Here is a 26,805-nt window from a genome sequence, read left to right on the forward strand (position 1 = left end):
GCGACAAAGTTATACCGCCTAAATGTCGGTGAAGCAGATCTGTTGTATAAGGGCCATTAGTACGAGCAAAATAAGTCGTGGCTTATTTTCCTTGTATAAATGGCCCTATTGATAAACAAAAGCCATGGTAATATCCAGGAGTGCTTTTTGTACTGGTAGTGATCTGTAGTCATGTCCAGGAAAAGATAATATAGAGTGCTTTGTTTTCTTGCAGGGGGGTGACGTCATTGACAAAGTAATGATAATCAAAGACGTGCATGGACCAGAAGCCTGGGTTCCCAAGAAAATCAAGAATTAAACTGAATCAAGGCGATAGACTGTCCACCCCCATCCCCCCTGCACACTCCCAGCACCACCCAGCCGGTGGACGTCTCGTGACTTGATTGTGTAGCGTTGCCAAAGAAGGCCATCAATTATCAATTTGTAGATACAATTTTTTCCAACACATTTTGAATTATCACACAATTGTTAGTCTCCAAAATATTTGAATGCAGCATCACTTCTAAGTATAAACTCCAATTCTGAAACGTAATTTCTTTTATTTGTTTTTTTTACCGAAAATGATAACAAGATGTTTTCTCTCCTTTTCCCTTAAGAGTAGGTCATTTGATCACTGTGAAGTCAAAATAGTGAAGTTGATTTTGAAAAACAAAGTTCGCTTTTTCTCTCTTCGATTTGAAAAAGAAGAGGCTGACTGATTTGTCTTGTGGAAAAGTCATTAATTATTTCTCGTACCAACTTTAGCTCGGCTTTTTTTCTGTATTTAGTAGCTAACGTAAACTGAATTATCTACAGCTCAATTTTTTGTTAAATATGTAAAACACGAGTAGCAATAGATCAGTTTGCAATAAATATATTTCACCATACATTTTAGCGTGTAGTCTAACTATTAAACATATCAATAACAAAATTAATAAGAACGAACTAGATGCCGAATCAGACTCAATGCTCAACCTAGCGATCACAAGCTTTGGACGCAGTCACAGCGTTTTTCTCAAGTTTTGTTCACCCAAGCTCACGTGACAAATGGATTTCCGCGAGAGATTATGATTCTGAGATCATATTCTCTTGATTTCCGCCATATTCACTTGAGAAAGACGCTCGGTGCTTTCCATTATGCTAGACCGGCCGGTCAGAGACCAGTGGGAATACCCGAAGAAAATGGAACGACATTTTCCGACCAACCCGCCCAACAAAGAGGAATGGTTCTTACCCTTTTTCATTCCTTTTCCGAATTCCCTACGTAAGTGAAGAGAAGTATGGCAATGAACCAGTTTGTCAAAATGGAACGGCAAATTTCGGTCAGAATGTTCCGACCGAATATTCGGGACCACCTCCAGAAGTGGTTCCGAGTCTTCCGGTCGAAGGGGCATGAAACGGACCTTGCCATTTGACTTCCGACCGAAATTTCCGGAATCTTTGGCATAATGGAAGATACCCGCTGTGACAGCGTCGAAAGCTTTTGATCGCTATAGCATTGACCCTGCTTCGGTATCTCGGTTTTCATTTTGCCTAATACAGGGCCGGGAAACACTATCTTTACCGGCTCAGATCCTGCCTGTACTGGCTACGATTAATCTTGAATTTTATGCCAGGGCGCTCACAGCCATTCACAAAGAAGCAATTTTCTCAGTCATATATAATCAGCCTGAAAGACCTTACCAGGACCCTTTTTTGCTTTTTTTCTTTTTTGCTTTTTTTTTGTTTTTTTTTTTGTCTCATTTAGACCATGGGATGATACCCTTGAGAATTCTTGCTTTTTATTTCAGATAGTCACGGTATTTGAATGAATAAGTTTTAGATGGATAAAAGAACACTTCTATAGAGAATATCAATGTAGAATATGGTCTGTAATTGTATGGTCTCAGATGACCACAGGTGTCGTCACCTAGCGCATGCCGAAAGCTGATGACTCTCACGTGACACTGCGCAAAGCAGGTAACAACACAGTCTGCGCCAAGCTGTCATGGCGTCGAACATGGGAAATATTTCTTGGTTGGTTTTGTTTATTTGTCTGCATTTTTCATATGGAAGTGACCCTCAACCTGAACAAATTCATCTTTCAAGTACAGGTAAGGAATGAAAACGCCGTTTAAGTCTTCTGGTACATAAAATGTTGTGCATTGACGCATGCTAGTCAACCATCGTTCTAGAAGTTTGTTTGAACAGAAAACCCGTGACAACCAGGGATACGGATAGAGAAAATATCCTACAATTAGAAGGATTCGTAAACTTGAGACTTATATCTGCCATCAAATTGACGATATAGCATTGAAAGTGCGTAGCGCCCGGCTTGTTTTGTGTCAAGCCAGCTTACGTAATATTTTAACATTGAGGAGCTACTAATAAAACCTAATTAAATCGACTCTGAAAGTGACTGTATAAGTTTAAGGGCGTCTGTTCTATTTAAGTCTATCAGTTGCACGCTTTCAGTGGATCTATATCCATAATGAATTGATAAAAAGAAGAAATTACAAAAACGAAAGCTGAGGGGTCTTTTACAGGAAGTAAGCTGAAGTATTCAGTTCCAGGATAATTTTCCCCTCAAGTCCACTAGGTGAGGTATGGGATTTCAAAGAGAAATTTTTAGTTGAGAAATTAACCAAGGATTTTGATGTTATGTTTGTAAGCAATGTTGACAGCATACAAATGACTGAAATGAAAGATCATGAATATATTTGAACTGATTCTCTCAACATGGCCAGCTCCCAGTTGGCTTGATACCCAGGGTGGGGTACTTCCAGAAAATTGGGTTGGGGTGTGCAGCCCACGTCCAAAACCCTTACCCTATTTATGACCAAAATCTGTGATTTTCCATACCTTAGTTATGACGTCACCAAAAATTCAACATCCCAGTTATGACCTGATCCTTGAATCAATACCCTGTTTCAGACCTGCCTTATAATTTGTTCCCTAATTCAGGCTGATGTAAAATGCATTGTGAAGGGCTTTTGTTGATGGTCTTATTGAATACGATGAAAAAGTAGCTTCTTCTTACAAAGCATATTCAATTCAAGACTAGAGTGCAAAAACCATACCCTATCTATGACCAAAATGGTCAAAATCAATACCTTATTTATGACCAAAATAGCTAAAAAACCATACTCTAGGCCTTTGAGGATGCACATACCTACATAGCCCATAAAAGGGAGTACTTCCCTCTGGCTGTGATAGCTCACTTGGTAGAGCACTGCACTGGTATCACAGAGGTCATGGGTTTGCATCCTGTTGAGGCCTGAATTTTTCCAGGTGTTATTTTCACAGCTGTGTAAGTTGTGTACTAAACTGTGTTGATCATTCATTTCTTTTATACAATTATGACAGCTTAGTTGTACTGTAGGCTATCAGCATGTGAAGGAGCACAATTGCTTCATAATCTTGTTGTGGGTTAGAGAAATCTGAGATCATCCAAGAACATGCTATTTATCCTGCACATATCATGAAAACAGCTGATATACATGTACCATTCTGACAGTGCTTCTGGCTCACTTTGGTTTGATGTGCTTGTCTATAGAAAAAGGTTCTGAAGTTCAAGGAGTGCTTTTATGGTATAAAAATAATACAAATCTCTACGAGTATACTTCATACGAAATGAAGTGGAATCCCACTTTATCAAAGCCTTGATTTCTCTAACTCCCAATAGCTTGAATTGAAAGTCATTTCCCTTTACGATTTGTTCCAGTTGAACAGCAATTTTACTCTCACAGCTGATTCTCGAACTACGGACGACTTGGACTTAGGTTCATTTCCTTTGGCAGTTCAAGAAATCTTGATTCCACTTATAACTAATCATGCAAACAAAACTAAAACAAAAACAGAAAGACTAGAGGCAGATACACTGTCATATCGACCAATTAATTGCCTTGTAAAGAAAAAGAGTAATTATATATACAGTCAAACCTCTCCACAATGGCCACCTTGGGGACAGAGGGAAGTGGCCGTTGTAGAGAGTGGTTGTTATGGCAAGATAGGGGTGTAAATATGACTCTGGAAATTTTCTGTTTACAAGTATTGAGTTTTAAAATATGGATCTGTGCATTTTCGCACTTTCAGGTGACCCAACAGAGATGATGGTCACATGGGTGACATTAGCATATACAAACTACACTGTTGTTGAATATAACAAAGCTGGTTTTCCTCTGACATTAAGAGTATCTGGTGGTGTTACTAAATTTACGGATGGAGGATCAGAGCATCGAGTGTTGTTCATTCACAGGGTGAAACTGACAGGATTGGTTCCTGATCAGATGTATGGTAGGTACAGTGTTAATGTTAATAACCAGTCAGTCTTTGACTAGAAATTGTGATGAAGTATGAACATCACCAGTGAAAGACCAATGTTTCAATCCTGAGTATGATTAAAAAAACATCTAGGAAAAGTAATAGAGCAGAATTTTGTTGAAGTGGTAACAAGTTCTTAGTTGTACATGTAACTTATTAATTGAAATGAAATTTGTAACTACAGTGTAGCCAAAATATTATCCATTACGGAGAAAGTGAGTCCACTGATTACAAAAGCTAAGATCAAACTGATTTGTAATGTAAAAGATCTGGAATGTTTGTAGTATTGTAGTTGAAAATAAATCTAGGTTTGGATGATTTTAACAGTTCAGTTTGTTCTTTGTACAGATATATTGCAAAGTTTGTTGAGTACATTTAGCAAACTAGTTTGAAGTCATTTTGGCAAAAGAATCCATTTGAACTTACAGTGTACAACATGTACTTGCTGGCATTACTGTGCAAAACCTTTAGAGTACCAGTAGTCTTATAGACGTCATGCTCCTAAATTCCAGTTCCTTAAGATTAATATTTGATATTAAGATTATTAATAGTGTGATGCTTGTCTACATTTAGGTGTTGTATGCAGAGACTGCATTGTAGCCTATTTTGAAAAGAGATGAATATATCTGACTGATTTTCCAAAAACATGCCCGCTATTTTGGTGCAAAGTCTTTAACATGGTTTTCATAAATCCAGACATATATTGGCACAGAATGTCCAAAACTGATCAGGGAATTCCCTACACTGACTCTAGATGCTTTAGAAAGATCGACAGAAATTAGACACGCTCATTTTTCAGCCTTTCTGGGTCATCCAGTCTTAATCTGTTCAAATATATGTCTGGGTTTATGAAAACAGTGTCAATGAAATCAAGCGTTTTTTATTTATTTTTTATTATTAGTATTTATTTATTTATCTTTTTGCTTTCCTTATGGCAGCTGCTTGTAGATCTTACCTAGCATAAAATGTAGAGGACTTCTTGCTGCATGTTTCATTTATTTATCTATTTTTTTCATTATTCATCGCTACCCCTCCCCCATCCCCTTTTCAATTGGTGTTAAGTTTAGCCCAGACTACACTCATCTGAATTTCAGTTTGCACGGTGACTCTGAGAAGGGGTCAACCGATCAGCATTCTGTATTTGCTGTCTAAAGGAAGTCTGCCTGAGGACATCATTAAGTCCAATGAAGGCGCAAGTCTAACGATTTGTTAGCAAGCGTCGTCCATTATCGTACGTGAGGCAGGCCTGAGATGTGTAAACTGAACGGGTCACATTTAGTCCCGTAACAGTAGGCTGTTTGCCCTGTGGCGATAATGTTGTGCTTGCTTTAGACGGCAAAAATCTTTGCCATATCAGTTTACATTTAAGGCTTAGATGTGCAATGGACTAGACATTTCTAGCTGCTGTTGGTGTTATTTGCTCTGAACTTTGATGTAGCTAAAGACTTAGAAAAAGTCTGTTGAAATCTGGACTCAGACTCATTGTCTAACTTGCAGAGTATCACTGTGGTGGATTAGAAGGCTGGAGTGCACTGTATGCATTTAAAGCCCTCAAGTCTGGTGTGGACTGGAGTCCTCGGATGGCTGTCTTTGGAGATCTTGGAAGTGTTAATGCAAGATCTTTAAGCTATCTGCAGGAAGAAACTCAAGAAGGAAAATATGATGCTTTCCTTCATGTTGGTAAGTTTTTCTTTTTTTCTGTGGTTTAAATGAAATTTTGAGCTCAATTTTGCTCAGACCAAGGAGATAACTGAAATTCCCTACCACAAATTTAACATAAACTTCAGTTGAAATACTGCAGATATAACTGTCATTGTGGCTTTCCAGAGTTTGTTGCCCTGTGCACAGTTATATGCAGAAAAACTCCACATTCCTGTAAGGACACCAAAATGGCCACCCCGCTTAATTTTTGCAGGGGCATGTCACGGCCAGTAAACTGGTACTGTTTAAAACTGAGACATGTGATTAAATGTGATAAGACATGTGGCGAACATGTGAGCATGTAAGCAGGACATGCGAGCTCGTCTTTGCGCTGCTTTCTTTGACTTCTTTCCATTCAGGCGCCATGGGCTTCGCTATTTTGTGCTCTCAGCGTTGGATATTAGTGAATATAAATGCTTCATTGGTAGCATTTATCGAAATCTGAGGGTATTGTCCTTGTTTATTTTGTATGTTTGGAATGTTAATTGTGGGAAACCAGCTATATTTTGATTGCATTTGTTGATTAGTTCCGGTCACGACAGATACATGTCGCTCAATCTTTATCCGCTCAAATATTGTTTGGAATCAGCGGGGAAAGATCCTTAAGAGAGTGCCTGAACCAAGGAAGGGCAAATTATGTAAATACTGTTTACTTTATTCATCAGGGGAAATACTCGAATCGCACAGGGTTTGTTTACGCTGACGATAAGCGCGTCCACTATTGCAAATGTTTGCTTATATTTGTGCTTCAGCTTAGAATAATGTGTATAAAATATACTTTTTCAAATTAACTATTATGCTTAAACATTACCAGTTAATGTGAGAATATTTAGCACAAAAGTTGAGTCCATAGAAACTGGCGCTGTCACGCAACGAATCAAGAAATCATAGTTAGTACAGGGACCTCTTAAACTGGCATGGACTTTGCCACTATGATATATCTGTCTGTAAAACCTCGGTTGTCGATGAAAAATGTTGATTTTATCAAGAGACAGAGGTTGAAAGTTAGTTAGTGAAACCATTTATTTAAGGTGTAAAATTATATATTAAAGTGAAGGCATGCGAGTCGAACGCACTCTCATAATCGTTGATTACTACTAGTTTTAATTAGCTTAATGATAGTGACTCGTGGTAATTCAATCTCATATATTTCTTTTTCAGGTGACTTTGCTTATGATATGGACTCTGTAAGACACCTTTCATTGTAAACTTTTCTTATTTGTGTTTCAATGCTTTTTCAGGCTTCAATCTCACATGGGGGCCAGAAGGGGGTGGGGAAGGGGTGAGTGGGAGTGGATCTGAACTTCCCATTTCCCAGATATATGTACAGTTTACTCCCTAATGAGGTAGGGGCAACTCCTGCCCCTTTGGTGCCCATTCTCTTTGTCCAAAATGACATACAGTCAAATTATACCCCAAAGTGTTTTCTATATTTCTCTTCCAATTTGCTTTTAATATTAACATTCATCGCTTTGAAAGTCTGCCATATTTCTCTTCCAATTGACTTTATATTAACATTCATGGCTTTGAAAGTCAGCTTTCGCCCTCCTTTGTACATCATGTAGACTTCACATCCTTGGTATTGACTGGCGCTTGTTGGCATCTCCTCTGTTTCATGTTTTTAGGCTTAATTTTTTTGTGGTAAATGTATCAAAATTGGTGGAAAGTAGAAGTCCCAAGACTTTTTTTTTATAGAGTATAAGAATTATCCCAGTTTGAATTTCACAAAACAGACAGGATAGGCTTTAAATGAATATAATTATTTTTTCTTTTCTATTCTATGTGCACAGGATAATGCTCTGGTTGGAGATGACTTCATGAATCAAATTCAGTCAATTGCTGCTTACGTACCGTACATGACATGTCCAGGAAATCACGAACAGGCCTAGTAAGTTCACGAGGAAAGGAATTTTATTGTAAGAAAAAGATAGTAAATATAATTAAACAAAACAGAAATTAAAGCTATTTAAAACTGGTCATCAACTCCAGATTGACATTCAATATTCCAAATGTTTCTTGTACAACTTCATGTGCTTGAAAATTAATTGGAAGGCCTACGATACAATTTAAATAATACTTATTTATTTAATAGTATTTTTTTTAGTAGTTGCAAGGTTTTCACTAAATAGTATAGTAAATACTTTGACCAGTATACATGTATAATTATACAATGTATGTCTTTCCTTACAGCAACTTCTCTAACTACAGAAACAGGTTTTCAATGCCAGGAAATACAGAGGGTATCTTCTACAGGTAAAATGCTTATTAATAAGAAAGTCTTGTTTTATGAAAGTATTTTGTCTTTTCCTTGAAACTGCCCATTTTAGCTCAAACTAGCCAGGCATCACAAAACCTCAGTCCTCAGACCCAAAAACCTCAGGCCCTCTGGGTGTCTTGAAAACTCAGTCCTCAGACCCGAAAAACTGAGACTCCCTGGTTGTTGTGAAAACTCAGACCTGAAAGTATTTTAATGGTTTATTCTAGGGAATTTAGGATAATTAATCAAAGCATAAGAATCCCTCGTAGGTCATATTCGATTGCTAATATCTGGTTCTGTATTGGCTCTATATTTGTGTTGCAAAACCGCCATGTAACACATCTCACGCATACTAAACTTGGCTCAAATGGTTTTTAATTAAATAAATTTGATAAATTTGATTTATACTAATATAAAGCAACCAAAACACGATACGAATGTTGGGAATTTTTTTGTGATCATACCACTGTTTTCTTGTGTCCCTTTTTAGTTGGAACATTGGTCCTGCACACATTATCAGCCTTTCAACAGAGGTCTACCATTTCTACCAATATGGCCTTGAACAGATTGTTCAGCAGTACGAGTGGCTGGAAAAAGACCTTCAGGTTAGAAAAACTAATTAACTGGCAATTTTACGTCTACTAGAGTGCAAAGAGATTTTTAAGGGCAAGTTAGAGCCTTTGTCTGCCAGTTTGACTTTTAGCCAAAGGGTACATATATATTTTTTTGGCAATGATTTAGATTTTAGATTTTGATCATAACCCTATGTGGGTATAGGGCCAGTTTTTTGGCAATGAATGGGTAATAAATTAATATGAATCCCATTAGCCAGAAAGAAAAATTTACTAGTTAGCTAGTTCCAGGCTAATGAACAGCACCTTCTTTGGAGGCTGGTGAACACTTCTATGTTGAAAGCACATTGTAACTTAGATATCCAAAATGCCGTTAACATTTGAAGCTGATCACAGTTGACCTGTAATGACATATTGCCTAGGCCATTAATAGTATTGAGCTTCAAAATATTGTAGTAAATTAACTGTAACGTGAAGGGCTTTAGAATAAATAACATTTAGGAAATCTGGGGAAAAAAGTATGGTATTACACAATAGTATGCTTAATAGCTCTTTGTATGTATTATGTGCCTGTACTGCTATGACACCATATTTTGTTAATTTTAACAGTGCTACAGTATGTGTATTTTTCAAAAATAGTGTGTTGCTTTGGCGTACTACAGCCTGTAATCTGTTTATGGAGACAAAAGTTGCTACTAAAAAAAATAAAGTTTTAGTAGACATTGTCAAACAATTTTAGTGGTTGCAAAGTTCTAATAACCAATTTCGTTTGTATGGTGTGCCAACTTACAGGAAGCAACATCTCCTGAAAACCGTGCATTACGTCCCTGGATCATCACGATGGGTCACAGGCCAATGTACTGCAGTAACTCTGATGGCGATGATTGTAGCAGCCATTCCAGTATTGTATGTTTATTGTGTTGTTCACAAACAGTTTTATCTTTGAATCAAGGTTGCAGCTTTTCCACCCGTGTGCTCAAGACTCCAAATGCTTCCCGTTATTTTTGGGATGTGAAGTTCCTTAAATTATATAATATTGTATAGATTACGAACCAACAGCAACCATTGGTACATTTCTTTCTAAATGTGTCTTATATCTTATGTTTAAGTTATAAATTATAAAGTACCAGTTAATGAATGCAAAGAAAGGGGAAAACATTGATTTATTACGGAATAAATGCCCTATGCGACGCCTAGTCACGCTAGAGATAGGTGCAGGGACAAAATGCTATCAAAGTGCTCATATCAGTAGTGAGTTTGATTACAACCTTATGTCACTCTTGTTTAGGTTCGCACTGGAATCACTTCCAAGCATTTGTTTGCTTTGGAAGAGCTACTTTACAAATACGGTGAGTAAGAAGTAACAGGGTTTCAGATTCACAATATCTGCCATTATTCATATGGGTCCACCTGCATAGAAATATGTGTTAAACACATGAGATCTGTGGTGGCAAATTACTTAAAATCGGGACGTTTGAAGCACACAGTAACGTACACTGTACTTAAAATCAATTTTAACCCTTTTTTACTTAGTTGAGATACAAAGTACATTACTTGTAGAAAATAGATCGGATGCTAAAATTTCGGAAGCTTAATTTTTGGACACATTTTTATCTCATTTCCAACAAAGTTTGTACACTTTGCTGAAACATACAATCATGTAGCTATTAAAGTAAATTTACGCCCTCGTATCACGAACTGAAACAACAGGTGTGAAAAAGATAGTTTTACTAGTTCTTACTAGATAACTTTAAGTTTTGAACTGTATTGTAAATATTTCGGACTCTTAAAATTTCGGACGCTTAAAAATTTCGAACGGTTATATTTTCGGACAATATTTTTGCCAGTAATTAAAATCATCCGAAATTCTGTGCCAGTAATATAATTTTTGTGAACTAGTTCTGCGTATGAAATCTGTGCTTATGACGTTATGTACACTTCTTACAACTGTGTTATCAACTGCGTCATTTCTTCAGGTGTTGATCTTATGCTGTGGGCTCACGAGCACTCTTATGAGCGGCTCTTGCCTCTCTACAACAGGCAGGTAAAATATCAAAACTCTCTTCTCTTAATTCCCATTATAACAAACTTTATTTTCATGGTCTGGCACGGGACAATAACAACAACAACATCGTGCTTCTTGTTTGTGGCAGGTTTGCAATGGATCACTGGAGGAACCCTACACCAACCCTTGTGCCCCAGTGCATGTAATCAGTGGCTCGGGGGTATGTTATAAACTTTCATGTTTTCCATGTAACCTTTTCATCAGTTTTGGAGGTGGCTCACAGTAGTTTCCAGTCGGGACTGTTTCAGTATTCATACTTGTATCGATGAATTCTCCCACTCTCAGCTTTTCAGTTGACACTACAGTTATGGTATCAACTAAATGCCCAGTCATTGGTGAACGAGTTTCAGTCATTTTCTTGACGTAACAAGTCACCATCGCAATACTATAAGCTGATGAAAAATCACACATAATTGTAGCTTTATGGGCTTGTAACTGAAAAGCAAATCTGGTGACCCCCTTTTATGTTATTGGACTTAGCTTGTTAAAATGCAACGTTTTGCCATTGAAGTTTAAAAGACAAATTGGAAGCATAATGAAGAGTGAATCTAGGGGCCTGTTTACAAAGAGAGAGGGTTACCCTAGCAAACGAGTTACCCTAGCAAGTGGGTGACCCGAGCGCTCACACATTTCTTCTTTTTTTCTTCGTTGTGTTTACCTTTCCAATGACGCCATATCTGTGAATTCCATACTACAGACACCTCTCTGATAGGGGCACTTTGTTCTTCCCTGCGGTGTCGATGTTAATCAAATTCGACAATGTATGTGCTTACCTTACAAATCACTTTGGCCAGTAGGTTTTTTACAAGTAGGTAATTAAATTTTTAACGTCGCGTTCACGTTGAAAACCTCGACTTCTCCAGTTAACAACGAGACATTACTTTTCTAGGGATGTAAAGAAGATCATGACCCATTTAATCCCAAAGAGTATCCTCCCTGGACAGCTTATCGGTCAGAAGATTATGGTTACACTAGAATGACCATCCACAACAAGACACACTTATACATGGAACAAGTCAGTGTGGACAAGGTAACTAAGGAGGGTGGGGTGAGGGAGTAATGGTTCACACAAACTTAATACTCCTGATGAAAATCTCTCTTGATAGGTAACTCCTTGAATCACGTTGCATTGGCTTCTTGACAAATTAAAATTGAACGAAACACTTCTATCACAAAACACAAACAAGCTGAGTGAAGGAAGGATGGATGAGAATGCCCACTAAGACTTATATTGTTCATACAGTGTACAATAGCACTGGGAGAGAAACAGAACTCTCTGCACACACTGGATTTCTATAGCTTGCTAGACATTAAATCTCGTTAAATTAAAGATAAAGGGACGAAATGAAAAACTGTTACAAAACAAGGTATAAAATTAATGAAGAGTAAAGAAAGGGATTATGAGAGGAGTTTTCGAGTCAGAGGTTTTTTTTGGAGGGAAGGTATTTTCTGGGTTGTTGGAAATTTGCACTGGACAATGACTGCTGAAGGTAGTAAAAGATGAAAATGTCAGAAGGTGAAGCAGCAGTCAGAAACATATGGCTTAAAACTGATGACCTCTTTAAGTAGTGCTACGGCTAGTGATCTCGTTTGATTCTTGGCTTTTTGCCTTTTTTTCATGCAGGGGGGAGAAGTCATTGACAAAGTAATGATGATCAAAGACGTGCATGGACCAGAAGCCTGGGTTCCAAAGAAAATCAAGAATTGAACTGAATAACGACAGAGCAGCCTGAAGTTAAAGATTAAAAAGAGCGGCCTTAAAGTTCAGATTAAAAAGTCTATTTGCAATATATTTGATTGAAACAATTATCATTCCTAGTTAAGGCATTATGAGTTCCACATTTAATACAACATATGGAAAATCAATTGCTACCTATGTAAGACATGTGGACTTGCCGAGAGAGAAGCTGTTCTCGCCTTTCTTTTATCCTTTTCTGCGCTTTCTCTTTCTCCCTCTCTCCGAAAAAAAAAAAAAAAACGAGCTTGACTTGATCAAAAGCTACCATGAAACCAGTGGATAAATCATTTGCTTCTCCTTGGCTACTCGGCCCTCTTTGATCTACCTTATGCATGTGTCATTAGATGATACGTACTGGAAAACTGTCTTTTAACAAAATGTTGAAAAAGATAAAATATATTATGAGTAGCACGAGAGGAATGGAGATGTATGGCTGTCAAGCAGGCACGTGCCTTCATCAACTGAAAGTATTTGTTTTTCCATGCATGGGTTTTTTCCCCCAGCATTCCTGATGTTACAGTTTCTTAGTAAACATAGGGAATAGCTATACTTTGCTTTTTGCTTTTTTTCTACTTGTAGCTTGTCTTGTCTTGTAATGTAAATTGATTGTGGGTAACCAGATTAATGTGTAATGTAATTTTCAGTGTATAGCTCAATTAGTAATGATCCCCAAGAAATAGCTGATGATTTTACGGAGCAAGTACAAGAATGAGTACAACACCTTTAATTGAATACAAAATATTGTCTGTATTAACATCGTTAACTATGAAAATATACATCTGTTGAAAATGATATCGAGATCCTTTAGAAAAAATAAAGTTCTGTCAACAATGGATGTTTTATTAAAAATACGATTTGTGATTAAATAGAGGTATGCCTATTTCAAAATGGAATTCGCAAAAGTACAGCCCAAAAATGAAAATGAAACCTTAAGAGCGCTAAGGATGTGTGTAATTAAAATATAATACATTATCTCTTTAAATATTTGGTTGGTTGGTTTGATGCATTACTGGCGCTGTACACAAAAACCAGGGGGTTGTTTTCAGCATAACATGTTCCTAGCTCAGGAGTGAGAGATTTTGTTTACTTGATCTGCAAATGAAGGATGTCAGGTGCTAAGACTAGAAGAAACTATTTTATCTTATAACAAAGCTCGCACGGAACTTCATTATGGATTTGCTATGGTGAATACAACTTCCTTGAGGCACTGCGAGCATGATCGAGGGAACTGTGCATTATTACAGTGTAACGCATATGAGGCTCAGTCCACACCACGCCGGTGAAATTTAAAAACTCAACAATCACCTGCCATTTTGGATGTGTTCGATGAAAACACGGACAGGAAAATCACGTGATTATCGTGACGTCATCGTTTTCGAAAAGTTCCGTTTTCAAAATGTTGTCCGTCCACAGTAAAACGCAATGCCGGCGTCTTCGAATTCCTCCGGTTTGAAGAGCGCTTTCGAAAAGCTCCGTGCTTAAAAATGTTTTCCGTCCACACTGAAACGCAAAGCCGGTGTTCATCCGGTTTGAAGAACGTTTTCGAAAAGCTCCGTTTTCGTGTGGACGGTAGGCCTAGCCGTAGAAACAAAGCTGCGTTTTCAAATTTCTCCGGCATGGTGTGGACCGGGCCTGATGTGAAATTTAAACAAATCCAAAGGCAAAATCTCGAATGAATAATAACAGTACAATAGACACCCTCTAATCCAAACCTAACTATATCCCGTACCAAAAACATATAATCATGCTTCTGACCGTACAAAAACTGGTTTCGTTTAAAGAACGTTCAGCCATGAGATCTTGCGAAATACGGTTATGATGGAAAATTCAATAAAACCTTGATTCTTAACATTGCCTGATACAGACACCCGAAAGTACTCAGAAAGAAGAAAGAATATGTGTAACAACTATCCATACCATATTTTTTCCTGTTTTCGCAGCAGTTTTAATACATAATTTGTTAAATTTTGAAATAATATAATTTTATAAAATGAATTTATGTGACTTAGGCTCTGGGGTATAAGCTTTCAACGTGCAGAATGCAACATAAATTTGTGCAAAGTAATAGGTTATTGGAAATTCGATTTAAATTTACCTGTTCAAAAATAGCGATTAAAAAAATAGACTTTCTTCTAGACGGCGTCACTGAACATGACATCCGCAACGTTTTCAGGTATAAGTATAAGTAATCGTATGAATGCGAGTGATATTCTCTCAAGATTGCACGAGGCTTTAGGCGAGTGCAATTTAAAAGAATTTTCAAATATCACGAGGAGTGTAAATCCTTAATTTTTCTAGCTTTCATACGATTATTCATTTATTATACGACCGAGAAAATTAAGAACACGCGCGCGTTAAGGCGGCGAAATACGAGATACAAAAACCCTCAACTTGTTGCGCTACATTGTTTCATTGCAAGTTTTGGGTCGATGTTTTGAGTTTTTCACCTTGCGTGATCAACTTGTCGCGAAACTAAAACTTTTGTTGCGGGTTGAAGAGATGCAGCGCGCTGATTGGTTGATTTGCATGAGCATAAGAAAATTTGGTGCGTCACATGTTGTGAGTTTGATGAAAAACGAGCAACAAAGCCAAAATTTGTTGCTCAAAGTAGACTCGGGCTCTACTTTTCGCAACAACTTTCTTCAACCCGCAACAAATGTTTTTGTTGCGCGACAAGCTGATCACGCAAGGTGAAAAACGCGAAACATCGTCCCAAAACTTGCAACGAAACAATGTTGCGCGGCAAGTTGAGGGTGTTTGTATCACGTATTTCGCCGCCTTTAATTTGCACTGCAGTGCAAATTAAGAATTAACGATAAATTGACCTGTAGTCAGCCAGTCACAACGAAGTAATTTTCTCAGTTGTATAATAACTGAAAAAATCTGTTCCTCTTGCCTCTTTGACACGCAGTTCACAATTCTGATTCGTTGACCTGTAACTCGTGGAACGGGACAAAAGCAATATTTACGTCAAATCGGCTGAAGCATTTCATTAGCAAATTAATTTTGGAGAGTAAATCCTTTTGTATTAATCAAGGAATTCTCGTGTTTGGTTCATTTTAGAATTAATTTTGTAGAACAGCCTTCCCTTCGCAAATAGGGAATTATTTGATGTCCGAATGGAGGCTACGACTAAATAAATAGTAAAATACATAAGTCGGATAAATTTACACCCCTCTCAAAGTTTATGAAAATCTGGGCTAATTTCTGATTGCAATGCTTCAGTCTTTTTGTTTCGAAAAGAAATCAGAAAATGAAATATGTAGCACGATATAAAATTTATGGCTGGTGCCAGGAGAGTTTCTTAACTTCTTCCATGATTCTCAGTCTTGGACCAAGAGGAATGCCTAAACTTTGTAGCCTTTCTTCCGTCATGTAAGCCATTTCTAGAATGCCCACTTGCTCTGCCTCGAAGTTGTCTGCGAACCTCTGTTGAAAGAAATAGAGAATGAGAGGACTTCTACGAAGAACGGGAAAATTCCGAAGGGCGAAAGCGTCGGGAGTCTGCTGGCCTCCTGCGTTTAAGATTTCTCACGTAGAATTTTCAATGATGACAATCGATTGTGGTTATATTGGTTGTACAGAGAGCTTAAGCAAACCACGACGACGACGGCAACGAGAACGTCACCAAACAAAAGGTTTAATGAGCAAAACAATAGCTGTGCGCGTGCGTTATAAATCTTTGTACATTTCTTTGCAGTCCTCTGCAAAACAACACTTGAAATGACCAAGTTTTGCGTCGTCCGAGGAACGCAAACGACGACGGCTAATTTTTTCGTATTTCCATTTGGAATTGAACGCTGTCGTTGCATATTTAGCCTGAGCACGTTTTTAGAGCCATTGGCGTACTGAACAGTTCTAAACAATTGCGAATTTCGCTGGTGAAATATAAATTCACTTTTGACTTGTCGTCGTCCTCGGCGTCGTCGTCGTCGTTGCTTAAGCTCCCTAAATCAATGCAGTCAGATCTCCACATTTTCAGGTTTGTTTACAATGTATTTTCAGTAATATCCTTATGACAACTTTCTGGTTCGTTTTACGAATCAAAATTTCAAACTTTTAGATGGGAGAAGAGAGGGTTTGACACACGATAATAAATGTCAACAAGAAAGCTAAAAATTACCATGTTAACTCCACCCACCCCATCCCCGTTTTATGCTTCACTTTCAACAAGCACAATCCTCCGTAGGAAAAAAGATGGCGACTGGTACATTTACCCATAGTTCTAAGCGCACGAAAACCTAAACAACGTTCATAAAAACGTACAGAAACGTTATAACATCTTCAAACCTAGGCTACTTAATGTCCTTACTACAGGGACAATCAATGTAAAAATTTGGCTTTCCTTGTGCCTTGTAGGCTGTGATAGGTTCGCGTGGCATTGTGGTTAAATGTACAGCCGCCATCTTTTTTCCTGCGGTGGATTCCGTTTGGATTTCCCCTCCGACTCTGTGTTGGTAAAGAATGTTCACTAAACCATTTAACCTTAAACTAAGGCGTTGGTATGGAACGTTGCGAAGGAAATTGCGGAAAAAAAGATCTTCTAGTTTTAGTGATTTGCCTACTTTACTCTGCATACTAAGTCCCAATAATTTTACCTACCTCATATCCAAGCTTCTTAAGAAAGATTGCAAGAAGTGGAGGATCTTCACCAAAGAAACTGTTCAGGAAAGGTATAAACAAAATAAACTGTTTTAGTAGACTCCTACTAGCATGTTAAGGAAAATGCTGCAATCTGATTGGCTGAGCTGTCGCACACCCATAAGTGTGCAATGACTGAAGGTCCTCTACAAAATGGCGACGTTTTCTCGTTTCCGCGAACTTCTGGAAGATTTAGAAATATGACTAGATAATTCAATTTTCCAGAGGACTCAAAGAAGGGCTTTCACTGCTACACGCTGTAAAACCTCAAAATTGTTGAATGAACTGTTGAGCGTACGTAGACCGTTGCAAGTTTCAGAAGGCAGGTTTCTGTCACGCGTGTCCGTGTTGGTATCGCGAAGGCGTTTGAAAACGTCAAATAATTTTCAAGAACACTAACAGTATTGGAGGGCATGTCAAATGATGTAATTACCTTTGAACCAGATACATTAACTAATCTATGCACAATTCCTCCATATGAGATGAGATGTACATATACCTTCTAAGTTTCTTCACTCGTGATTGAAGCAAAGCACTCTCTCTTGCCATATCGCCGTCATCATCAGCTCTAACCTGTTGGTCCTGTACTTGTCTTCTCATGTCATCCACATCTTGACTGATCGACGCTTGTGATCGTAATTCTGACGAGAGATGAGCCACACTCCTAGCTAAAGTGACAACATGAGACTCCAGACGTCCAAAGCGTTTGTTCACAGCCCTGTTTGAACATTTAGAAAGGAGGAGATTCAGTTCAAAATGTCCACTAACAAAAGGAAAACTATTTGCATGAACGCAGATTTGTATCGTTAGTCATTACGCAGGATTTTGGAAGAGCAAAGCCAGAGGTCATAAGTTATTAGTTATCGATAAAAACCTCTAATATAAAAATATATTTCCAAATGAGATAACACTTTTTACAAGTATTTTAAAGGCCTTACTTAATATCTTTGTTTCTCTGTTTCTTGTAAGTCGCCAGGCTTGCTGCAAAAGTACAGAGAACACAAATGAACGATACAATAACGAGAAGAGTACGCTCTCAGTACACTTGACCTATATTGCTCTTGTATAACAAAAACACTGCTTTATTGAGGTAACCCGCCCCGTTCTGTACTGGTAATCCCTGAAACCCTGCCATGCACAACCAAAAAGCGAGGAAGTGGGGGATACAAACTAATCCGGGTTATAGATTAAAGAATACACTACGTTGCTGTTGTCCCTTCGGACTACCCAGATAAGAACAATATTGGTTTTGGTAGTTAAACAACAACTGGTTTATGTATCCGGGACACACTCACATACCTTGCAGAGCAGCTGCTCTCTGACTGTTTTTGTTGTTGGAGGATTTAGAATCCTTGGACTCTACATCCATGTTGGTCAATATCTCACTGTACATCCCTTCCAGAGATTCAAGCTGTGGATTTCAAAAGAGACAACGTGTAAGGTCATGCATTTAAAGAAACACCACAGGGTACCTGGCGGGGATATTATGACGACTTGTATAAAACATTTTAGTTCAAACTGATATCGAAAAAAAAAAAATGATGGGACGCACAAAATCAAAAATTTAGGCAAGTGTTGGCTAAAAATCAAAAGTCGATAGAACAGTCGATAAACACCACATGCATGTTTCTAAGAATTTTCTTCAGATGTCAATTTAAGCCACGAAGTCTCAATCAAATCCTTATAATAATTAACACCGACCGAGAGATCATATCGTGCTGTTGGCCTGGGCCCGAGTGGCAAGACCGAAGGGAAACAATTTTCAGTCTAAAGGTCACTTTGCACAATTTTATTTTGCTTTATTTGAATCGTGTCGCTAAAAATAAACGTGGTCTGTAAAATCTGTTCCACTGAAACAGAGATTTGAAAATAAGGCCAATTTTTCGCCCCACACCAAATGGGCGGAAAATTGTGTCCTCTAAGTTAGCCTTCAACAACTGCCATTGGTACGAGTAACATAGTATTATTTTCTATCTTTGCAAGCCTCCAGCTACATATCCTGAGAGAGAATCTAAATTTGTGACAAAAACTATCAATTTAATGTATTATTTATCTATTATTATTATTAATTTATTAATTGATTGTTAATTTAACAAAGAATTATTTCATTAAAATTCTGCCAATACCTGTTTTCGAATTACTTGTAAATCTGGAGTACTCTTTGCCTTTCCTAAAAGAAAAAAAAATGAAAAAAAAATAGATCGGTTATGGGAGCAATTTCTCAAAGGGTGGATACCTTAACTGCCATACCAAAAAACTATCCAGTGGATAGTAGACTGAGTTTTGTTAACGGCGCTTATTAACTTTTCCTACCTACTGGGTAGGCGCTTATTCGAGGTTGGACACTTAATCGAATATATATCGCGGTATCTTTAGATCCCTGTCAGGATGACTGAGAGAGCTCATACCTGATCCAAGAGAGCTTGTTCTGTCCCTTCTGCCCTTTGGTGTCCCACCGCTACCTCTGCCTCTACTGGAGGAACGTCTGCGCCGGTGATGATCTTCATCATCATCATCATCAGAGCTCAAACCAGAGGAATCTGATGTACTAACAAACACAAAGGTGGCAACTGATGACGTGGGTGACAGTGTCGGAAGCATGGGTGTGTCGGGTGGAGATGCTGATTCTGATCCAGACACTGTAGGAGTGGTTGACCTGTCCGCTAACTTCTCAGCGACTTGTTTGAGGAAATCTGAATGGGAATTAACTCGTTGAAATCGTTTTGGTGGCGTGCCTTCCCCCTTGATGATCTGCTTTGCATGGCTGCTCTCACCATACATGCTTCCTGATCTGTCCTTTGAAGATCTTTGAGAGGACACCAGTTGTGGGCGCGAGACTTGTACTTCAGATGAAACGACAGTTGCCCTTGTTGGCAAGGCAACAGACGTACCCAATTTGCGATGTAACTTGGGTGAATTAGGTGGCGAGTCAGAATCCATCTTGGTCCTTCTGTTCTGGGGTGCTGTTGGTAATTTAGCTCCCCTGAGGAGAATTAAGATACACATGGGTGCATTAGCCATTACTGAAGCCCTGATAAAAAAGCAAACACTAAAAGTAAAAACTGAGACTTGACTCAGCCAATCGTGATCACTACTTTATTTCTGTGTCAATTCGTTTTTATCTTGTTTACAAATGCTGCTGCTATAGCGTTCTATCACGAATAGCGTTCTCTGCTTGGCTACGCTACTATCTATTCTGTTGCAGATAGTGAGTAGCGTAGCAGTGAGCGCTTGTTAACAAACTGGAGGTCGTTTCTTGGCGTTTTCGAAGTGTCTGTGAAGAGGATTTAGATCAAAGATTTGAAAGACTAGTAGATCTATACTAAAACAATCCGATTATTCGCTCTAGATTTCTATGCGTGATAGTTGACTTGGGCTGCGTCCTCGTTAACTATCACGCGATAGAAATCTCGAGCTCATAATCTAATTGTTTATTAGAAATCTCAAGCTCATAATATAACTGTTTTAAGTATTAACGATTGCGGGTGATTTCGTTGTTTGTTCTGGCAACCTCTGTGCAGCTCTGGGATGTCAGGAGCTAGCTGATATTTGAAGAGGGCCATCGAGGTTAAAAAAACACCAGAACCAAAATTGTAAGGGTCGTAAAGTCTTCAGGATAACTAAGTCACAGTCTTTTCCTACTCGACCGTCTACTGACAGATGTTAAGATTTAGCTAGCGAAATAAATTATTGACTCTTCCTCTCCAATGTTCAATGCTTATCGCACATCAAATTGCAACTTTCAGTGTGTTTGTTGCAGGCTCATCATCCGAGAGAACCCCTCCTCCTTTTCCGTTAAGTTGTAACTTACACGTCACTATAGAACAAAACGAAGCAAATACATTTTCCTCTTTTTGAACCCTTCTACTCCAACGTCATTCATAAGTTCCCTTTTCTTCCCGACCTCTGAAGAACAGCGACACTGGAAACAAGGTTACTTCTACTCTTTCTTTGATTCAATACCGAATACGCTGTAAGAACACTAATTGTTTACCTTGCCGCCTTGGCAGTGCCTGTAAAGCTGCTGGTCCTTCCTTGATTACGACCTTTCTGAACGTTCCTCATCTTTTGGGAAGGGTGACTTGGCTAACAAATGGAAGAGGAATGTTACTTCTTAGCGAAGACAGATCTACTTCCTTCGCAGCTGGGGGTCGCAAGACCTATTTTTCACTCACTACAACGTATCATATCGGAAGAGCCGAAAAAACCACATGCTCTCGCAAGCTAATCATGATCGAAGAGTTGCTCGAGGCGCAACCGAGATGTTCTGTCCACAGACCTTCTATTTTGTCTTGAGTTCATTGAGATCGCAATTAGCAACACTGTTAAAGGAGCTCAGTCACGGTTTGCGCATATTGAAAAGTTTAGCCTCAATTTTTCAAATTCGTCATTTGTATTCCGTGTTAATCTTCTCCATCCTTAGCCATCCTTGTTCCTTTATGGTTTATCATTATGTCTTTGGTGTTTTTCTATCTTATTACACTGTTATTTTCAGGTTTCCTACCATTTAAAGGTAATTTTGTATGTGGCCAACATAACTCAAAATACCATGACTGAGCTCCTTTAATCGCGGGGCATTTTAAAAAAGTCCGAACGCAGTTCGTGTCCATTCTCGCGTTCCGCACTCGCATCGCTCGCGCGTTCGAAGAGAAATAACTCGCAGCAAAAAACATAAACGTCTGTGGACAGACTACAACCGAGAGAAATTCTAGCGTCCTTAACTGCTCTCAGAACTTCCACAGTACATCATAACTCGGTACAAGGCTAACAGAATTAAAGCAATTGTTTTAGAACATTTTCAACGGAAACGTGCTTTAAAATCAGGGGAAAAATTATGTTTATAAAGGAAAACGCCTGCGACTTTGCTCTCGCCATGAACGTTCGTCTTTGGAATTGGAAAGAGCGCACGGTTTTGTGTACTAAGTTTGAAAGCGAACTTTTCTAGTTATGTTTTCAGGTCTATAGCTGATGATCTGTCATTCTTACCACATAGCCAATCTTGTCTAGTTCCCGCATGCTACTGTAGTCCTTCACCTTCACCTCCACATCCGGCTTGTCCTCTTCAGCAACATCCAGCAGTGACTGAAGTCGTCTTTCCACATCGTCGTCATCGTCATCAAAACGATCTGACTTCGATGGTGGTGGAATAATCAACTCCTCCTCTGTTTCCTGTAAAAAAAATTCAAAGATTTACTAACACACAAGTCACTCAATGTAAATACATCCATTTATATCATGTCATAAAAAATAGAGCCAATCATAATCCAGGAAAGCCACTGTATATTCGTCGATATGACACCTTTCCATCATGCGCCGCGCGTATGTCGCATTGATTTTGCTGGCCACTGTATTTTCTATGGCATGGTTTTTTATTAAGCTGAGTTGGTTGGTGAAATTTTGACGCTTTCTTAAAGTTTTCTGGATGCCATTGTCCCTCATTTCTATGAATTTCTGTATGCAGTTAGTAGATAGCTCAGCAACTCTGTTGTTTTCAGCAAGTTTTTTGTGACAGAACTTTCCCTTCCAGCTGAAAAATTCCAACCTAAGCGACACTACACTAGCTAGTAAGTAAATACATGTAACTGGTAGGTGTCATTACTATAAATTCTTGCTCTGTTGGTGTTAAATGATCAGCCATCTTCGAGGTTTACTTATTTATTTATTTATTTATTTACTTATTTATTTGTTTATTTTTTATTTATTTATTTATTTTTTATTTTAAAAAAATCTTCAAGGTTTAAAAGCATACTTGTTCTTTGTTCCTTAAAGAAGGCAACAATGCAAAATGTTGATTATTTTATCTGATAATTTAGCACTATTGCAGTTATTATTTATTTATTGTTATCTCCCTGTTAGTTAATTGTGTTCGAACCTCTGCAGCCTGTCCTCCAGGATTTGGTGTACTCAATAATGATCTCAGTCTATCTTCCAATGAAATGGTTCCATTGCTGCGAATCTGCAGTGAAAAAGGTTGAAAACATTAACACAACATTGAAATGGCACTGTCTCACACAAGATACATTTACTTTCTGTTTTTCAACTCTGCAAGGCATTGTGCTTTTCTGATGTGGTGTGCAGTTACTGTAATTTTGATAATACACTTTCAAAGCCATTTGCCCATGATAAAGGTTACTGAACAGCACTGACTCTTTGACCAATCAAACATTTTCTATTTTATAACAACTAAGCACTTACTAGTGAAGATAGTGGACTCTCGCTGGTCTGTAGGACTCCTCTTTTGTCCAGCTCAGTTCGGTTCTATGACACAATAGTTACAGCATTTTTTTTTTGTTTATTAGCAGGTGTGTACCTTGACAGACAAAGGTTAAAATCTAAAGAATTAAAATCACACTGCCAATTAAGTTAGTTACTACAACTAATTATGATATCTACCATGATCACAACATCTGAAGGCTGTACAGGAATTCTGGATTGATTTTCCTGACCCTCAAGCATCCCTGGCATGCGGAACTCTTGTGCTGGGGATGTTTCACTCTTGCGAGTTGGTGAAGCCTCATCAGAGTGGTATCCTGAACTGTTACCATGTGGCCGTGGGTCAATATCATAACCTGAAACACAGCAAACAAGTTTTACACATGTGCAATACACTTATCAAAGTCATGTTTGTGTCTTAGTGATTTCTTAATACACTTACAGTTTCTAAAGCATGTTTTAAGTAAATGAATTCAATGTGATGATAACTGAATCGGCCTTTCGTCTCATAGACTATCATTCTGTAGAAATCTTGAGCGCACATGTAATTGTTTAAAAGGTAGCAGGTTATAAAAATATAGGAATAGATGTGATATTCCAGGGAAAAAAAATTAAAACAGCATCACTTAAATGTCAAACTCAGGACTTCCAAATAACTTTTGCCCTTTCACACACCAAGAGTGTAACATACTGAATAGTCATGATTGAACTACTGTCTACTATGGTAATACAAAACCAACCATTTGTCAAATAACTTTTGCCCTTTCACACGCCAAGAGTGTAACATACTGAATAGTCATGATTGAACTACTGTCTACTATGGTAATACAAAACCAACCATTTGTCAAATGTGAGTGTGGCACCGTCCCATTTGTAAATCTGAAATCTTCTTCCTTAGTTGATCCAGATGAACCAGGGCGTGCTCTGTCGGGAGACATCCATCCTCCTCCCTGTAATAAAAGACACATGAACAATATTTAATTCAGATTGTCATCAGATGATTATTATCACATGTAATTATGATTAATTCAAGCCCACAGCAGAACAAAGGTTACACATCAGAAAAGGTAAATCAGCAAAAATCTGCATCAGGCCAAGAGGTCCTTACTGCTGGTTGGAGCTTATCTCTGTCAGTGTTTTTCTATTTTCCCCTTGATGGGATCCTAGTCCACCAGCAGAGTTAAATTAACTGGTACCCATTTATAGGACCGGTATTCTTTCTCATTCTCATAAAGTCACTCATGAACTTAAAAACATACATGTACATGACTTGTACACAAAACTGACTTTTAGTTCTACTGACCTCAAATTGTGACTTGACATTTCTGCAGAGATTCAGGACAGATTTCACATTACCATCAATAAGATCTGATGAGAAAAAGAACAACAGAAAAAATAAATGTTTATTTAGTTTTTTATATCATAATTACATGTAGCTTATTTTGTTACAATACAATGTGCTGACAAATGATCACTTTGTAAGGTGGACTAATGAAAGATATTTGTGTAGCAGATTATACTTGGGTCTGGCCCCATTTTATCAAATCATTGAAATCCTCAGATATCATAGTTAACATGAATAATTCATTCTTACAAGGTTTAAGCACCTGACAGCATCTTTCTTTGCAACTACAGGAATTTGTAACTTCTTGCTTTAATCACTCAGATCCTTGTTTGATTGAAATGGTAACTGTAAAAAGTCATGAGCCGGGTTGTTCGAAAGCTGTTTAATACTAACCCATGGTTAAAAGTTAACCAAGGTATTCATATTTCTTGTATAAAAATGTTTTTCACTGCTTTGAGATTGTTCAAACCCAAAACAGAAGAACAAACAATGTCAACAGAAACTCTCAAGGCAAAGTTACAAAACTGAAATCAAAATTCTTGCTTGTCCTGGGTTAGCTTAATCAGCTTAAACAACCCAGCCCTGAAATATCCATATCTAGTAATAAAATATTAGGTTCTTGTGTTCAGAATCTTTATTAGAATGGTTTGCAGAATCTTTTGACAATTTCATCTAATCAATCAAAACACATTGTATGTAGATGTAAACTATGTACACACACATGTACCTCCAACATAGATTCCCTGTAGGTTTATATCTCTGTTTCCCATGAAGCTCATACATAGCTGAAGATTCTCCAACTTCTGGGCCCTTGTTATAGGACGTGCATAAACCCCTGGAATCTTCTGACCAGCTGTAAAGAAAAAAACAGTAAAAACAATGTTAATATATAAATTAATTATTATTATCAAATCTGTCACTTTTCAATGTCAGTCTCCTTAATTTACATCACAGAATCTCCAGCGTGCAAAGAAAGTTATCTCTGATGGCCTGTGCCCTGCAAGAGCATCCGGTTTTTTCAGCTCTTGTTTCATGCGCCGACAAAAATGCAAGAGCCAAAAAATCTGAATGCTCTCACAGGCTGGATTGCCCTAGCCTAGCAGATTTTGCAGTCAGGCTAGTTAAGTCTATCTTTCACTTGCCCAACAGGAAAGTGAAGTTCCTTGGAAAAATGTTTGAGGAGATTCAAATTACAGATTAAGGACTGTAAGAGATATCGTTTTGGGGGATTTAAGTGAGAGTGAATTTTGGGCTAGTACATTATAGTAACTGCTTATAGGTCAGCTTCTTAGCACCCTGACCTCACTGTTTTTTTTTTTTTACTATAGTCAACACAAAGGTCTACACACTCAATAAGTTTAGGACCCACAAATAAATTAAAAACTTATATTTTCTCTTAGTGTAAAGTACTTAATAAATGATGAGAATGTATTAAATTTTTAATGAGTTGGATTAATAAATTTGTAGGTGTTAGCTGAGTTGCTAAAAGTAGCTGGCTGCCTAGTAATGAACATCACCAGCTACAGTAAGGACATAAATGCACTTCAGGATCTTGGCCGAGTACATATTAGCTCTAAGTAAAATCAGCCATACACTACCTGCTTCACAACTCTGTGACAAGCCTGATCAGAATAATATTTGTAAAATGAACCTCTTTTCTTCCTGTATACGAATGTATCACAGACCTTAAATTTGACATTACGTCTGCATACTGAAAAGGTTCCCACAGTGCTATGTATAATCAACTGTTCAGTAATGTCCAGAGGTAATGAAGGCAAGCAAGACAAGGCTGCAATTTATGGCTGTGCCACTGATTATTCAGCGCACTAGACAGCAAGAATTTGCTCTTACTACATAGAAATGTAATAACAAGATATTTTTGTGTTTGGTATGAAACAAAATGAAGTGTATTAGCTTCATTTTTGGCAGAGTTCAAGAAGAACTTGTTTAAGTAAACACATCGAACATTCCTTAAAAAATACAAATAAACCC

At 37.9% G+C, this 26,805-nt stretch overlaps 2 protein-coding genes across 4 annotated transcripts in view; one reads left to right on the forward strand and one right to left on the reverse strand.

Annotated features, from left to right (window-relative positions):
- LOC145484749 (acid phosphatase type 7-like) overlaps positions 1-13,447 on the forward strand; it is a 25,715-nt gene extending 12,268 nt beyond the window's left edge. Inside the window, exons 4-16 of one of the 2 annotated variants that reach the window (XM_081463383.1) lie at positions 215-2,072; positions 4,054-4,254; positions 5,779-5,961; positions 7,144-7,169; positions 7,773-7,870; positions 8,173-8,235; positions 8,730-8,844; positions 9,604-9,717; positions 10,100-10,160; positions 10,788-10,855; positions 10,965-11,036; positions 11,766-11,906; positions 12,501-13,447. In XM_081463383.1, the coding sequence (XP_081319509.1) occupies positions 1,967-2,072; positions 4,054-4,254; positions 5,779-5,961; positions 7,144-7,169; positions 7,773-7,870; positions 8,173-8,235; positions 8,730-8,844; positions 9,604-9,717; positions 10,100-10,160; positions 10,788-10,855; positions 10,965-11,036; positions 11,766-11,906; positions 12,501-12,584 (1,332 nt within the window). In that variant the 5' untranslated portion in view covers positions 215-1,966 and the 3' untranslated portion in view covers positions 12,585-13,447. The remainder of the gene's footprint in view (positions 1-214; positions 2,073-4,053; positions 4,255-5,778; positions 5,962-7,143; positions 7,170-7,772; positions 7,871-8,172; positions 8,236-8,729; positions 8,845-9,603; positions 9,718-10,099; positions 10,161-10,787; positions 10,856-10,964; positions 11,037-11,765; positions 11,907-12,500) is intronic. The other variant, XM_081463382.1, reaches the window with a different exon arrangement.
- Positions 1-26,805, reverse strand: part of LOC145484714 (uncharacterized) — a 256,461-nt gene that overhangs the window by 223,789 nt on the left and 5,867 nt on the right. The window contains exons 4-18 of one of the 2 annotated variants that reach the window (XM_081463339.1): positions 25,541-25,666; positions 24,772-24,836; positions 24,307-24,418; positions 23,649-23,824; positions 23,451-23,513; positions 23,128-23,211; positions 22,242-22,424; positions 21,250-21,341; positions 19,664-20,238; positions 19,382-19,425; positions 18,555-18,666; positions 18,194-18,236; positions 17,755-17,973; positions 17,217-17,274; positions 13,323-16,043 (exon numbers count right to left, since the gene is read on the reverse strand). In XM_081463339.1, the coding sequence (XP_081319465.1) occupies positions 15,894-16,043; positions 17,217-17,274; positions 17,755-17,973; positions 18,194-18,236; positions 18,555-18,666; positions 19,382-19,425; positions 19,664-20,238; positions 21,250-21,341; positions 22,242-22,424; positions 23,128-23,211; positions 23,451-23,513; positions 23,649-23,824; positions 24,307-24,418; positions 24,772-24,836; positions 25,541-25,666 (2,102 nt within the window). In that variant the 3' untranslated portion in view covers positions 13,323-15,893. Of the gene's footprint in view, positions 1-13,322; positions 16,044-17,216; positions 17,275-17,649; positions 17,974-18,193; positions 18,237-18,554; positions 18,667-19,381; positions 19,426-19,663; positions 20,239-21,249; positions 21,342-22,241; positions 22,425-23,127; positions 23,212-23,450; positions 23,514-23,648; positions 23,825-24,306; positions 24,419-24,771; positions 24,837-25,540; positions 25,667-26,805 lie in introns of those variants that run through there. The other variant, XR_014049064.1, reaches the window with a different exon arrangement.

Source organism: Orbicella franksi, chromosome 4 (assembly GCF_964199315.1).
Source record: "Orbicella franksi chromosome 4, jaOrbFran1.1, whole genome shotgun sequence".
In the NCBI taxonomy this organism is placed as follows: Eukaryota; Metazoa; Cnidaria; class Anthozoa; order Scleractinia; family Merulinidae; genus Orbicella; species Orbicella franksi.